The 15,292-nt window shown below is 55.1% G+C and overlaps 5 protein-coding genes across 5 annotated transcripts; 1 reads left to right on the top strand and 4 right to left on the bottom strand.

Moving 5' to 3' along the window:
* Positions 1-1,019: 1,019 nt before the first annotated feature.
* Positions 1,020-2,586, bottom strand: CORC01_07890 (enoyl-CoA hydratase/isomerase; the record flags this gene model as incomplete). Its single annotated transcript, XM_022619525.1, has 2 exons — positions 1,020-2,390; positions 2,455-2,586. The coding sequence occupies 2 exons, from the start codon at positions 2,584-2,586 to the stop codon at positions 1,020-1,022; spliced, it is 1,503 nt and encodes a 500-aa protein (XP_022473900.1).
* Positions 2,587-3,088: 502 nt separating this feature from the next.
* CORC01_07889 (LSM domain-containing protein) lies at positions 3,089-3,641 on the top strand (the record flags this gene model as incomplete). Its single annotated transcript, XM_022619524.1, has 4 exons — positions 3,089-3,111; positions 3,178-3,388; positions 3,460-3,539; positions 3,599-3,641. 4 exons carry the CDS (start codon positions 3,089-3,091, stop codon positions 3,639-3,641), a joined length of 357 nt encoding a protein of 118 aa, XP_022473899.1.
* A 544-nt stretch (positions 3,642-4,185) lies between these two features.
* CORC01_07888 (dihydroxyacetone kinase) lies at positions 4,186-6,041 on the bottom strand (the record flags this gene model as incomplete). Its single annotated transcript, XM_022619523.1, has 2 exons — positions 4,186-4,682; positions 4,760-6,041. The coding sequence occupies 2 exons, from the start codon at positions 6,039-6,041 to the stop codon at positions 4,186-4,188; spliced, it is 1,779 nt and encodes a 592-aa protein (XP_022473898.1).
* Positions 6,042-7,053: 1,012 nt separating this feature from the next.
* On the bottom strand, positions 7,054-8,493 carry CORC01_07887 (glycosyl hydrolase family 76; the record flags this gene model as incomplete). Its single annotated transcript, XM_022619522.1, has 2 exons — positions 7,054-8,246; positions 8,301-8,493. 2 exons carry the CDS (start codon positions 8,491-8,493, stop codon positions 7,054-7,056), a joined length of 1,386 nt encoding a protein of 461 aa, XP_022473897.1.
* A 2,356-nt stretch (positions 8,494-10,849) lies between these two features.
* Positions 10,850-13,710, bottom strand: CORC01_07886 (uncharacterized protein; the record flags this gene model as incomplete). Its single annotated transcript, XM_022619521.1, has 2 exons — positions 10,850-13,577; positions 13,634-13,710. The coding sequence occupies 2 exons, from the start codon at positions 13,708-13,710 to the stop codon at positions 10,850-10,852; spliced, it is 2,805 nt and encodes a 934-aa protein (XP_022473896.1).
* Between the last annotated feature and the right edge of the window lie 1,582 nt (positions 13,711-15,292).

Below are 15,292 nucleotides of genomic sequence, written 5' to 3'. Positions count from 1 at the left end.
CCTGTAGGCGGTTGCTGACTGAATGCCGTAAGTGGGTCACCCTCTTCTCGCTTCTGAGTTTCTCGGGTGCGGGTGGGGCCTCGTCCTCCTGCTGACCAGCCGATTCCTTCTCCTCTTCTTGGTCGGACTTTGTGCTTGCAACCGGGACTCGACACCGGCGACTCAAGACCAGGGCGGACCAAGGACCGGAACTTACAACAAGATGATGGGAAACGGTAGGGGAAAATGCAGCTGGTCTTGCTTCTCTGCCCGAAGACGGAAAAGGGGGGGCCGGGGCCCTCTTTATACTTGCCCACTCGCTGAAGCCTGAGCCTGAGGTCTCTTCCCTCTTCCCGTCTTTCGCCTGGGTTGTCTGCACAATCAAACTCACGGACCAGGGTCGAAGTCTCTGCCCGTCCAACCGACAGATTGATCATTCATTCCCCCTCCAACTCTCGACCCATCCTTCTCATTCTAGTGTTGAATTTTTCAGTTCCACCGTGGTGTTTGCATCCGTGACTCGATGCCCACCTGGCTCTTCATCTGGCAACCACCTAGTAGCCGTCAAACTACTACAGCGAAGCCATCAAGCAATCCGCCACAGCCATACTTTTACATTGTGAGGGTTTGTAATGGTCACCTGGATGACGGAATACTTGAGCTCGTTCGCATCTTAACTCCGATACTGCTCAGGCACCCACCACAGCCGTGCAGGCAACAATAGCAAGTCCGGCCTATCAGCATGAAGCCATCGCTACCCCAACTTTTCTGCATCAGCTCCTATGACCCGAGGTTCCAGCTTCCCTTTCGGTCAACCTTGTTGGGCCAATCAGGCTCAACTACATTAATTTGATGAAGCATTTGAAAGCCATGCATCACGATCCTCAGCTCACAAAGAACGCAACCAACCACACAGATTAGTCAAACTCCAAGATGAATCACAACGCAGTCCGTGAAATTTATTCAGATACATGGCAAAAGCATCTACAGTATCATACACACCTGGAAATTATCCCGGTGACGTCTCGAAATACCATCATCTATTGGCTTTCGTCGACCCAGACTGAGCGGCCATCCTCGTTCGCGATGACTTTGCGCTCCACAATCTCTTTGACTACCTCCGCAGCGCCCTGGCGATTGTTCTTCAAGGCGGCGATCCTCTTCACGACCTCCTTGGGCGTGTGCTGGCCCTCGAGCACGACACTTCGTACCTCGGCCTCGGTCGGCAGAGCAAAGTATGTGTACGGGTACTCCTGGTAGTCCCGATCGTTCAGCAGCTCCATGTCGTCTCCGTCGCTCTGGAAGAAGGGCTCCGTAACGTTCATTTCAGGCGTGATTTCCTCCAGTGTAGCGGGGTTCCATACCGGGGCCCTCTTCTCAACTAGCAACGCCGTCACGCCCTCGGTGAAGTCGCCGTGCTGCATGAACCTGGTTGCAATCTTGTGCTCGCGCTGGAAAGTCTCGGCGATTGACCAACTGCTACCGATGCGCATCTGTCTCAGCGCGACGTTGACAGCGGTCGGCGACCGCTTGTGCAGCGTCTCGATTGTCTTCCTGGCCCAGCGCTTCGTTGCACCCTCTTCAGCCCGAAGAGCCTCGATGATGGCGCCGAGGTTGCTCTGGCTAAAGCAACGGTCGATGGCCTTGCGCAGCTCGCCACCAAGAAGGATGGGCTCATCGTGAGGAAGACCAGTAGCATACTCCTCGAGGGTTTGGTTGATGATTTGAAGGCGCTTCTCCAGTGAGTCGTGGTCGCGGAATCGGATCTCGGCAAGACGGGACTCTACCTGTGGCAGAGAAGTCGAGTGCAGGTAGTGGGTAGCCACTCCGGAGTAGTAGACGTTGGCGCCCTTGAGCCTCTCGCTCGTCAGGGCGAGGTACGTGCCGATAGAGCCAGCCATTCGGGGCAGGAAGAATGAGGCACCAACGTCGGGGAAGAAACCAATCGTGGTCTCGGGCATGGCGAAGAGTGTGCGCTCAGTGGCGACACGGAACGGCGCGTGAATGCTCAATCCAACACCGCCACCCATCGTGATACCGTCCATGAAGGCCACATAGGGCTTGTTATAGGTCGCAATGTAGTGATCCAGCTTGTACTCGAGTTCGAAGTATTTTGCACTCTCCTTCCATCCATCCTGGTCCTGGTTGTACTTTGCCAGTGCAGCGACGTCCCCACCGGCGCAGAAGGCCTTTTCGCCTGATCCCTTCATGACCACCACGTTTGCCAGGTCCGACTTTTCCCACTCGACCAATCTCGGCAGAATTTTTCGAATCATGCTCCCGTTCAGAGAGTTCAGCTTCTTCGGGCGGTTGAGCTCAATGGTCCTCAGACCGTAAAGGCTGTTGAACATGACATCGTCAGGGTCATCGTGGCGCTGCTCCTTGAACTCTTTCGGAATCTTGGTCGACATCTGTTGAGGGAATGTAAGTCAATGTCGCTGGAGATGCGCATGAATGACAGTGCTAAAGACTCACTTGTGCGCGTGAAGAGGCCTCCGCGCCGATAATCTTGGCTCTGAGAGGCATACCGAAGGTCTTGCTGCAGCTCCGGCAAGGAGCAGCTAACGCTGCCGGCCCGGCTCTAAGTGCGATCGTCCTCGAGAACATTTGTCTACTGCCAGCTGCCAATGCGCTCGTCTAGGACAAGCGATGCATCGACTGAGGGATAGCGGACTTGCGGAAGAAGGTCGGGAGGGAGGGGAAGGGGTGCGGTAAAGGAGTTTCGATTTAGGTGATGTCGCGGGAATGGTTTTCCAAAGCTCTTCTCCACGTCAAATTCGAGGCCGAGAATAACCATGGGTCTGTCCGGTAAGGCATTTGGGAACTACCAGTGCACTGACCAAGCTGCGCCAGGGTAGGAAAACCCACTAAACCTTGCGACTCGCCGCAAGCTTTCCAGTGCAGCTTCGCCTGTATCTTTGGACGGGGACACATTTTCCAGCGCCGACTTCACTGGTCTAGTTGGCCAATCAGAACACCTGAGCGCCATCACAGTAAGCCGCGAGACCGCCAAACTCTTTCAGCCTTGCTGTAGCCTGCGTGCAAAGACGTTGTCGCGACATACACCACCAACACTCTTCACGACCATTACCGCCAGTATACCGCCATCATGTCGACCGATCCCAAGATTCAGTGCGTATCAATTCTTAACCCCTCGTATCTATGCTCCCCTATTGAGACTAACACGTGAATCTACAGAGAGCTCCTCACCAAGTCTCGCAATGAGTTGACCGAGTACGAGATCGCACAGCTCGAAGAGCACGAATTCAGCGCTGGACCCCTCTCCATCCTCCAGACCGCCGTGCGAAGCCATACCCAAGTCCTCATCTCTATCAGAAACAACCGCAAGCTCCTCGCGCGCGTCAAGGCTTTTGACAGACACTGCAATATGGTCCTCGAGAACGTTAAGGTGCGACGCCTTCTTACTTCGTCTACCGCCACAAGCAACGAAGAACAAGGCTGACGTTGGAAATACTATAGGAGATGTGGACAGAGACACCGCGCCTTGCCAATGGCAAGAAGGGCCGTCCCGTCAACAAGGACCGCTTCATCAGCAAGATGTCAGTCCACGCTGTCGTCGCATCCACAGCTAAAGAGCCGGAGGCTAACGTCTACATAGGTTCCTCCGCGGTGACAGTGTCATCCTGGTTCTTTTGAGCTGAACGATTCCAAGGATTGCGAACGTGAAGGCGTTCAGCGTGTTAGTCTTGTCATACGGCCCTCTACGAAAAACGTCGAGACCGCACACAACGCGTTGGGTCGAGAAAAGGGGAAGGATTGGGACCTACGCTATCCGGCCAAACGAAGAGATATTTCCGAGAGTAATCAATCGGAACCGTGAATGAGACGCACTTGCTTTTGGGGGCAACTTGGTGCATGCTCACTGTACCTCTGTACGCACGAGTGAGAGAGGGATAGAGCAGCGGACGAACCAAAAACTTGGGAGGAACAAGTTTCGCATAAATACCCACGGTAAAGTGGTTTTTGTTTCAAAATGGGATGAGATAGGCGTTGAAGACAAAATGGATCATTTGGGTTCTTTCATTCTCCCTTGCGCTATGGGGTCATTTTACCGGATTTCCAAGCCTTGTGCAACCACAAATCCCCCCCCCCCAAACCCGAATCACCTATCAAACCAACCCAGGAAAATTACTACTAAACATTTAGAAAAGCCTCTTGGATAGCTGGACCCAACAGCATCTCTCCTTACAGCTTCTCCCATCCATCCTCACCCTCAATGCCCGCCAACCCGGCAAAGAAGCAGCTCAATCCCCATGCGCCGGGGTCAGGGACCTGCTCGAACCCGGAGCCGCCGACGTACACCGTCCGCCCCAGGCTCGCCTTCATACCCTTGGTCTTCTCCGCGCCCCTGTGCCCCGCCTCGGCCGCCTTCTTCACGTCGCCCGTCTCGCCGAGGACCTCGACAAAGGGGTGCAGCGCGTCGACGAGCGTGCGGTCGCCCGGGCGAGCGGGCGTGTACCGCGACATGGCGTCGCTGCTCTGCTTCAGGGCGGCGGCCCAGGTTTTGGCGTCCGCGGTGCCGGGGGACAGGCCGCGGAGGGCGCCGACAAGGGCGTTGAGGAAGATTGCGTAAAGGGCGCCCGAGGTGCCGTCCATTGTGTTCTCGACGACGGGGACCACGGAGGCGAGGTCTACGACGGCGTCGCCTGTGAGGGGCTTCTCTGAGATGTGCTTGAGGATGGCTGATAATGATCAATTTCGTTAGCGGACTGTGTACTGTGACACTTTGGACGGAAAGGGGAAGTTTATGCCGTCTTACCTTCAGCTCCCCTCTTCAGACCGATACCGCAGTCGCCGTCACCGACAACGGTATCATACCTAGTAACCTCGGGCTCAGCCGCGATAACCCTCTGCAAACCGGCCGTGACAGCCTTGGTGGCCGCAGCAGCGTCGTACTTGAGATCGCTAGCCTTCGTCGCCTGGCCCGCGTCGGCCGCCTCCTCCCGCGTAGCCTGGTTCTTGGCCTCCCACGTCTCCTTGAGGACGGGCGACGACCAGCCGGTGGCCTCGGTGGGGTAATCCAGGAGCTGGATCATGCTCGGCCCGCCAATGTCTGTGTTGACGACGTTGAGCAGCGAGATGCTGAAGCCGAGGCCGTTGAGGCTGGTCATGTACGTTCCACTGAGAATGCGAACGGGGTGGATGCCGTAGCTGCCCTCCAGCTGCGCCACGACCTCGGCCGTGATACCCCCGAGCTCCAGAGCGCTCACGCCGCCCAGGTTATTGATCAACAGCACGACCTCGTTCGAGTTGACGTTCAAAAATGCCCTATCCTTGTCGCCCTGGTCTAGCAGCTGCGTGAGCATCTTGCCCACCAGCCCCGGCAGGTCCGCCTTCTCCCGGCCGGACCCGGGCTCGTTGTGGATACCCATCCCTAGCTCCGCCTCGCCGAGCTGCAGTGCGCCCTCGTCCTTTCCGCTGGGGACCGCGCGGCCGGGGACATGCACGTGCTCCAGACTCGCGCCGACGCTGACCAGGTTCTCCGACGTCAGCCTCGCGACCTTGGCGACCTCGGCCAGCGGCCGTCCCTGCGCCGCGAGCGCGCCGGCGATCTTGTGGACGAGCACCGTGCCGGCGATGCCCCTCCTTCCGACCTTGCCGGCCTTCGCCCTCCCGACGCCGACGTCGTCGCCGACGACAACCATCTCGACCTCGAGCCCCGCGGCGCGGGCTTTCTCCACGGCCATGCCGAAATTCAGCACGTCGCCCGTGTAGTTCATGACGGTCACCAGCACGCCGCTTGACGTGTCGACGCGCGAGGCGACGGCCGTCCGGATCTGCTCGGCGCTCGGGCTGGCAAATATCGTACCCGCGACGGCGGCCGAGAGGAGACCTTGGCCGACCATGGCGGCGAAGGAGGGCTCGTGACCCGAGCCGCCGCCCGAGACGACGGAGACCTGCCTCTTAGCATCGGGCGTTGGCCTGCGGTAGATGATCTTATTGGGCTTGTCGAGGGCCAGACTCGGGTTTGTGAGGGTCAGGCTGTGGAGGGCCGAGTTGACCAGCTTGGTTGGGTCGTTGATGAAGTGTTTTGCTGACATTTTTTCGGATATTCTCTTGGTTAGAAGATGCTTCGCCGAGTGATTCTTCCTGACGAGTAGGGATGATGTGATGTAATGCCAGACAAGATGGGAGCTTTCTCGAGCTTCAAAAAGTTCACGTGATGCTTATGAAGTTGAGAAAAAGCCAATGATCTAAACTGTCCTGTGAATCACGGATTTGAGGGGATGGTAAGAGTAGAGGGGGGATGAGGAGAGAGATCCTTCTCATTCATAAGGTATCGGAGAGTACCCCGAGACTAAGGTATGTAAGTCGGCCCCAGAGACCGAGCCATTGGACGACCATGACGTCCCACCCGAACTCCTTCACTCCAATGTTCTGATTCTCAGGCCCTCTCCCAGCAGCTCCGCGCCGCGGGGTCGGGTGTATGTATGCGGGGCGCGCGGGGGTGGGAATGTCACCTCATGCGGCAAGCGCAAGCGCCCCGGGGTCTCGCCAATGGTGGTACCAGTTACTCTGCACTGTACGAATTGGGAGATTTTAACCTCCCGCAAGGCTAAAGCAAATGAGAGGGAGTCGAACTTGAGCGCTTCACGACAGCAATTGCTACCGTGCTAGAGCCAACACTAATTCGGATTTTCGATTTTGTTGGCACCGCACCGCAGGCGCTCTTCGTCTATCTACTAGCGAGTGCCCTGCGTAGCGACTGCGTGCGTATGCTCCCGATATGTTGTCCATGTTGGCCGTGGGGGAAGTCAAGGTGACGAAGCATCGGGGAACGAATCGATACCATGAAGATAAAATGTGTATATGTAAATGTAAATGTAAAAATTTGAAGGTTATTTCGTAAACCCGAACCTTCTTTCGGATAGAGGTCTGTACATTGGTTGCTGGCCACATACCAATTCCATTGTATTCCAGTGTGTCATGCCAGACTGCTATCAAAGCAGGTCTTTTCCCAAAACGCCTCATCCCCTGCCATTGCCAGATTAAAGTCTCATCCAAGAATATAGGTATTGATAAATGCTGGGGAAAAGGTTGTCATGCCATTTCTCATTTCATGATGAAAAAGCACCCGGCCACGATGCTCAGAGTGATGGCCGTCGTAGCGAACCCAGCAGCCACCTTATCCTTGGTCTCGATCGGCGGCAGCGTAGGAATCTTGGGCTGCGAGCTCATTCCGGCATTGGCGTTGCCGACAGACGTGCCGCCGGTGTCGGCGGTCACCGGCGCCGTCTTGACGTCCGCCTTCTTGACCAGCATGTACATGGCGGCGTCGAGCGCGTTCATCTGCGCGCCCACGCCGACCTGGCCGTCAAAGTGGCCCTTTGGCACCCATTGGAACCCGCACGCCGTGCCGGCCTGACCTTTGTACCCGGTAGCCGGCGAACCGTTGCACGCGGCAATGGCGAGCTCGGCACTGGGCCTCAAAAGACCCATGATCTTGTCGAACAGGGACGGCACCACCTGCGCCGTTCCGGCCAACCACCTCGTCAAGTACCCCTTGAAGCTCTGCTGGTCCTGGTCGCACAGCTTGAAGGCCTCACAGGCCTGCTCGAACATGGCGCTCTGGTTGAAGAATAGGCTCGTCGCTTCGGTCAGCACGCCCTCGGTCCGCGTCAGCCACTTCTTGTCCTGAGTCAAGTTGTACATTGTCGCTGTACCGTGGAGGAAGATGCCCGCGTTGTACGACCACTGGATCGTGTCGATTTCCTTGCAGTTCATGCCATTGTCGACCGTGGCGCCATCGTAAATCTTGAAGTCGGGCGTGATCAGGCCGACCTTCGTCTCCCAATCCCAAATCTTCTCCGCCCAGTCCGCATACGTTTGGTTGCCCGTGAACCGCGCCAGTCGAGCCGCAATGTTGAAGAAGCACCCGTTTGAAATCGAATTCTTGTAGTTGAAGCCATTGTTGAACGTGAAGATCTGCCATCGTAGTCCACCGCCGCACGTCGCCATATCCCAGCGACTGACGTATTGGTTAAAGGTAGCCTGGGCGAGCGCCAACCATTGAGGCTTGTCCGATGGAGGGTTTGGGAAGTTGTTTTCCGCCGCGCTCATTGCCGCCATGGCCCAGAATCCCTGATCGTCATTTCCTTCCGTTCTCGTCTGGTTTCTTGGCATGAAGTCGGCATCATCGCCTGCCTGATGAAGCAGTGCTTGTGTTGTCACCGCGTTGTATGTATCGTCTCCCGTCAGACGCCAGTAGTCCACCATTGTGCCAAACATGGCTCCAGCCTCCCACCCTAATGCTTTGTTAGAACAGCTCCGGTATAGGTTCAGTCGATGAAATCACATACAAAAGTACGGGTCCGGTAAGTTGCCTGGTGTGTCGCCGGTGTTATTTCCTGTGTAGAACTTCAACAAGCCGAAGGCTATTGTGCTCGCACCATCCTTGATGGACTGGTCTTGGTCGAAGTTGATCTTGATAGCCGCGTCCGTGAGCTGGCCCAGCAGGCATGCCGCGCCAGCAACCTTCCAGAACCCCCGCATGATGGAATTCGAGCTGTAGAGTTGTCGTCGTCGGAGTAGAGATTGCGATCCTCTGGGGAATGTCAGGCCGCAGTGGTAGCTCTGTCGTGGTTGATGTCTGTTGCTCGATATCTTGGCTCTGATACAGACAGATGGCTGGTTCAGTCGGCTATAGAGGAATAAAGAATAATAGCAGAAAGACAATCACCAACAAACAACGTTTACTCAAAATGTCGCCTGGACTTCAAAGGGATAGAAAATTAATAAGAAAAGCCTTTAAAACTCAAACACGAAGAGACACTCGACCAGGAGTAAAGAATGGAATAGACCTGTAACCAAGTCCTCGCAACGGTCTCGCGTTGACGAAAAAAAGATAGGAATGCTTCAGAGACGAACGGGTCAACGAAGCCCAGGTGGAGCACGAAAAGGGTGGGAAAAAAGAGAAGAGACCAGAACAAGGTGAAGAGAACAGGAGAGGACTGGAAGAAAGGAGGGGATGCTGCCCCCATGACTGAGTTTGGACGACTTCGTCGAACGTCGAACCTCGAGACCGACTTTCTGCTGCGTCAACCCCCGTACACGACGTTTCCGAACCCCAGGCGCCCTGGCCATCGTGTCGCACCGCTATGAACTCTCCACCCCTTTTCCACTCCTCTCCTCTGTGTCTTCTTCTCCCGCCGGGGACCTGCACAGACATCACTGTTCAAAAGACCGGGTGCCGTGGACAGCGATGATAGAGGTGGGACTGTGGGCAGAGCGAGGCGAGCGAGGCTGTGCGTTCGGGTACTGGGAGAGATGAAACCGTTGCGGTTCGAACTTGGCAGCCTCTCCGTCTCAAGATTGGCCGCAGAACCCCCTTGCGACCACAGAACGTGTAACCGAAAGCAAAAAAAGAGACAAGCGAACATTTTTGTCTCGTTTGCCAAGACTCTGAAGATCTAGATCTCTGTGAACACGGTGGAGGGAGTGGTTTGCAGTGGATGAGAGAAAGGTTCCCTGAGTTGGGGCCTCCATCATGAGCAGTTCACGATACAGAATTCGTATTAGAGAAATGGAGAACCGATCATCTTCCTCATGCTCTAAAATTGGAGGTTCTGCGGGCTGTGATCCGACCTTTGGGGTGTGGTTAGACGAGAAGGAATACACTGGATGACGCATAGCTGCATGCACTTGCAGTCGTGTAGGCGCGAATCCGATGTTGCTTGCTGTACCTTAATTAGTAGGTAAGGTATTCTCTTGACGTTCGGCAAAGTTGGCTGTCACTCATGCACGCCGAGGATAATCTGAACCATTTAACCAAACCCCCTAAAGACTGGCCCGTGCGTCACACCCTCTCGCATCTCTTCCGCCCGTCGGTGGGAACCGCCGCATGACTATTTTCGGTTTCGTCTGGCAATGTTTTGGGATGGTCCATGGTTGTGGCTTTTCCTTACCTACCAAGAAAAGAAAAAAAGTCTGCACCTCATATACAGGGTTTTTTCCCTTTCGCAATACACCAAGGTTCATAAAAGGAGGGGACAGATATCTCAATTATCTCGACACCCCCTCCCCCTCCTCTCTCTCCGCGCTAATCCTTCCGATATGGATCGAACGAGGCGGGGTCAGTCAAACGACTGTTGAGCTCATGGACCGCGAATCCTGAGTTGCGAGGATCTACTTTTGCTTTGCTCCGGACATGTGGGCACTGGTCTACTTCATCTACCTACGAACATGTTGGTTGAGGACGAGCGGGCCGACCTTGTTCGTTTCCTGGAATATACCAAAGTCCGCATCGCAAAGTCCACGAGGTGTCATCGAGTCATCGAAACCAATCCAATCTCTGCGTGTTGATGGGGCTGTAATAAGAAGCGGCAGAGTTGTGGCAGCAGCCGATCTGCGATTTCTTCCGTTTCGAAGACTGTTGGACCGTCGTCTCGCTTGTGTGATTCCTGTCTTTGACGAACAGCATCTGCCCAAACAGCCGAGCGAACTTCCAAAAGCCTTCCCTACCACCTTACCTAGTAACATTGCCTTCAGTAAAGACTGCAGGTTGATCCGAGGCATCGTGTCTCACATACATGCGTGAATCTATCTTCGGAACCTTAATTCACACCCTACTTGAGCAATGAGTCCTAATCGCTAACATTCAGTGTCAACCTACTGTCTTTGCATTGACCCCGAACCCCGGGAGAGGGGAGAAGGATCACAGTGTTACATTGTACCCGACTTTACGACTATCACAACGGCTGTTCCAATTTCGTACAGACGATTCATCTCTCCATTTATTCATAAGTTTCCTAGAAGCTCTATCGGCGATCCAGGCCGTGGTATAAGCTGATTCCCAGCTTTCCCACACAACTCGTCCATTTCTCATGTTCATTTCATTCATACGCATTCGTCATTCCCATTTTTCCCATTCCTGGAGCAGCTTCTTGCTCTCCTCCCGCGCCCACTGGGTTCTCTCCTGCTCTAGTTTGGCCATCCTCTTGTACGTCTCCGCAAAAATCTTCTGCCGCTCGAGCACCTTGGTCTCGAGGTATTTGGGGTCATTACGGCGGCAGGCCTTGTCGAAAGCGGCCCTCATTCTGATAGAATACAGCTGACACGACGCCTCTTCTAGGCGTTGTGGCTTCACATAAAAATTCCTCGCAATGACGTTGCCGTCTTTCAATTGAGGAGCGACCACCTCGTCAAAACAGTCACCGCAGACGGTGAACTGGGGAAGAAACTGCATGGCGTGCCAGTTTTGATCATAGACTGGGTTGTCCTTGGAGCACTCTGCAAACACGGAAAGGTTTTCAATGTCGGTCACAAGCTTTCCAATATTGGGCGCTTGGGTTGTTGCGAGTGCGAGATCCGAAGTCGTCTCCAGAGCATCGAAGTACATCACGAAACGTTTTCGATCGGGGTTAAAATGTATGGAGCATACGCTTCTCGTAGGCTGCGCCGTGGGATGGAGCGTGACGAACAGGCCTATCAGGTTTGGCAGGAGCGCTTCGATGGTTTTGGCGCATTCGTAGCAGACGGTGAATTCTGGCATCGTCGTTTGTGTGTACGGATTCTTGATCGAGTACCAGACGCGGGTATTTCGACGATCTCCCGAACATGGTTGAATGCTACTTGTCGCCTTGCTGGTGACGTTGGCAACCTGGTAAAATAGGCGCAAATCCGTCAGGCGATTCTTCAACGTCAACAGCCACGCAATGTGATACCATCCAATGGACCCGAAATCGCAAACAACTGGCTTGTCCATCGGTCGAAACAACATGGGCATAAAGTCGTTGCGAAACTCGGTGTTGAGGAATACCCCATTGTAGCAGTCGGGACAAATGTTGAAGTTGTCACACCTTGGCAGACTTAGCCAATCGGCCTTGCCTACAATGCCCTTCTTTCGAGGGCAGTCGGGGAAATCAGACACGCCCCCTCGGTCTGCATCATGCGAATACCGTCGGTAGCTACCTCTCGGCCCATCCACGACCGGCGCACTCTTCGTCGGATCAAACTTGGCCGGTGGCCACGACTCCATTGGCGGGATTGTTTGACTCAAATTGGCCCTTCTCTCAGGCGACCTTCTCTTTTCTGTAGGGCTCCGTGGTCCAGCAGGAGCAGGCATGGCAGGCATGACCGCTGGAACTATCACTGGATTGTTGAAGGTGGATGCACGAGACCGTGAACGCGCTCTCCCAGGACGCGGCTCTGGATCGCGGACGCTGAGGCGGCTTACTCTGGGTAACATGTCGTCTTCAGGGTAAGGCACGGATTTCTCTTTGGCGTCTCCGCTGTCCCTGGTTTCTCTTGTGACCGGGAATGTTTGCGAAGAACGAGGCGGAGGGGGAGGCGGAATGTCGTCAGCGAATGACTTTGTGGAAACTCGTGGAGACGGCATCACAGCTTCTGGCGGGGGAGGCCGCGATCTCGACCTAGCCGATTGGGACGGCCTGAGTTGGGCAGGACTCAGCAATATGTCCTTGTCTTCTTGATCAACGATCGACTTTCTCCGTCGGATATTGGCTGTCCGTGGTGTTTGCGTGTAATCGCTGCTGCTGGAGCCACTATCATCCCTACGTCGTGGAGTGTCACGTTTGAAATCGGATGTCCGCTTCGGACCACCTTCCCGCTCACGGTCTAAACGTTCATACGGCGGAGACGGATCCTTCTTTTGTGGCCGTTCGCCACGTGGGACCACCCGTTCTCGCTGATAGCGAGGAGATTCGCCGACCCTGTCGCCGGATGCAATTCTCGACTCCTTGGGAGGAGAATCAACGTTAGTGTTTGAGCGGCGTGTCGGCGGCGCGTTCGATGATGAGTTTTGACGTGCATAGTTGTCGTCGAACCTTCTGCCATCATCGGCCAGGTTCGAACGGCTTCTCTGGGGCCGCGGTGCACCATTCCGACTAGATTGCGAGTAGTCGTAATACGCTTTTTCGCGACCACCTGTCGCGTGCTTGATCACCTGTGGTGAGAGAAGTGGCTCCTTGGGCTGTCTCTTGTCGTCTTGTGGTGAGAAGTAATCGCCAGACTGCTGTTCCACACGAGTCGCAGACTTTTTTCGTTCGGGTTTTCGAGGCCGGGTTTGCTCGTCTTTGACATCAGTCTCGATACGCGGAAGATCTTGTCTGCTCTTCTTCCTTTCAAGATCTGGTGGCTTCTGGTGGTTCAGATCCTCATTGGGAGGCGCCCGGTATTTCCGGCCAGTGTTCGCTTCGTAATTTGCGCCGTAGTCGCCCTGACCTTCAGGTTTTGCAGGACGCGAACCTTCGGCAGCGCGTGCCTTGGCGTCGTCAGAGGAATCTTCATCCTCTGTAGCGCTCGCGGACTTTGGCACCAGGACGAATCGACGTTCGGGATTGTGTTCGTGTACCTCCATTATGATAGGGTATTGATCGGCGTCACCGCGCGATGGAGGCTCGGCGTCGCTGATGAGCGATGCAGCGCTGCCGTGCTCTTTTCGGAGTGCTTCGGACTCATCTTCGACGGTTGGCGGGGGCGGAAAGTGTTTGCGACGGGTGAGCCTTAGTGGCGGGTCGAAGGACCTTGGTACCAGCGGATCCTGGCTGGAGGTCGGTCGGGTAATGTTAGAGATGCTGGAGACATGAGGAGGAACAGCCGGAGCATCCGTACTAGGTCTGTCACCTGTGTAAGACGTGATATACATCAGAGAGGCGAGCACGAATGGGCTTACTGCTTGGGAGGTTTAGCCCTAGAGGTTGTAAAGAAGCCCGTCTGTAAAAGATCTTCTATATTGCGTGATTCGCTCATATTCGGAAAATTGGAGAGCCAGAAAAGGGGTGACAGAAATTCAGGCAAGTTGTCGAGACTTTGAAGGCATCGTGTGTCTCGGCAGCTGACGAGGACGGGAGCGAAAGACCCCGGTCTCTCAGGCGGTCGTCACAGCCTTGCGCAACGTTTCGGTTCTTCAGCTAAGGTGTCTTTTTTGGCCGTGGTCGTACTGGCTGTAATTGTGGCAGCCGGCAAACTTTGTTGTCCAAGGTAAGATAAATACGGATTCAGATATAAGTAGCGGTGTCGCGTCAGCGAAGACAGACCCAGTCAAGAACGAGTAAGAGTCGAGAAGCGTTCCGACTGGCCAGACGGGCGTAAGCTGTCGATGTTAAGGTTGAAGGGAACCTAAGAGGTGCAGAAGACTCTACCACCACGAAATCCCCAAGGACGGCTGGGGATGGCACGACGGGCTAGATTAAAGAAGGCGTCTTTGTTTGGTGTCAGGCGGGGAGGGGAAAGGTGGGATGTGCGAAGCGTTGAAGATGCGGCGCAGGTGGAAGTCCTTATTTGAACATGGCCGACAGGGGGGATGGGTAAGGAGGGGGGTGGGTTGGGGCGGGGGGAGCACTGAGGGTGGAAAAGCGTGTCGTTGTGGTGCCCCTCCATGATGACGGGGTGCGGCGCAGGTGCAGGCTAGGTAGAGTCAATTTGTATCCCCACCATTACCTACGCCACTGCTGTGCACGCTGCACGCGTGTGTTTTTCTGCTCTATTTCCTGCCGTCCCACCAGTGGAAGGTACGGATACCTCAGCCGGAGATAGGCACATAGGTAGGGCCTTCCTGGTCTTGTCTTCCAGCCCAGTGCTCCAGCTGCCCCGGGCGTTGGATGGCCCTTTCCAGGATGGCCTGTTTGGTGCCTTCCGCCCGTCGCCATTCAGGGCAGCAACCCAGCTTGACAGTCAGTGCCCTGCGGTCACCGAGGTGATACCGTTCCCAAGACGCAACTCTCTGATGTTGGATTTCAGAGTTTGAGGGCACGGCAAGATTCTATGCAGCTTATCACAACAAACCTGCCGCTCTGGGCCCCAAAGACCGAGCTATAGCTCCCCAACCTCACGTATTCCTCCCGTCTTGTTCGGCCAACCGACTGCTTGTCTGTGGGAGACCAGCAAGGCCATGGCAATGCCATTTTCCAACAACAACAAACAAACCTCGCCAGGTTTTCTCCACCTGCAGCCATGCAGTCGATGTGTTGTCTACCTACCGATGATCTGTCGATGCATATTCTTCCAGAAAATCCGAATCACGCGAAAACATCTATCATTACTCAACTTTTCGGAATGGATGGAGGGTGGCGATGACTCGATCCGAGAGGCAGCGTTTCCCCAGTATCTTCCGCCATTGCTACTCGCCCTCCCTGACCTGCATACGACTGATGGCAAGATGGCCATGCCTACGGCGCATCTTGCAGATGGGACCCCCCCTTCCAATGTCCAAGGTCAAAGCCTAACGACGTTCGAGCGTGCGGACGGCCCAAGGTCAAAGTGCATCGGCATCGACTCGTATCCACTTTCCAGCCGGCTCTCATGTCCGGCCTACCTAGGTCATAAAGTAATG

Source organism: Colletotrichum orchidophilum (genome assembly GCF_001831195.1).
Source record: "Colletotrichum orchidophilum strain IMI 309357 chromosome Unknown Scaffold_65.1, whole genome shotgun sequence".
NCBI lineage: Eukaryota > Fungi > Ascomycota > Sordariomycetes > Glomerellales > Glomerellaceae > Colletotrichum > Colletotrichum orchidophilum.
This window is presented reverse-complemented; position numbering and strand designations above follow the sequence as displayed.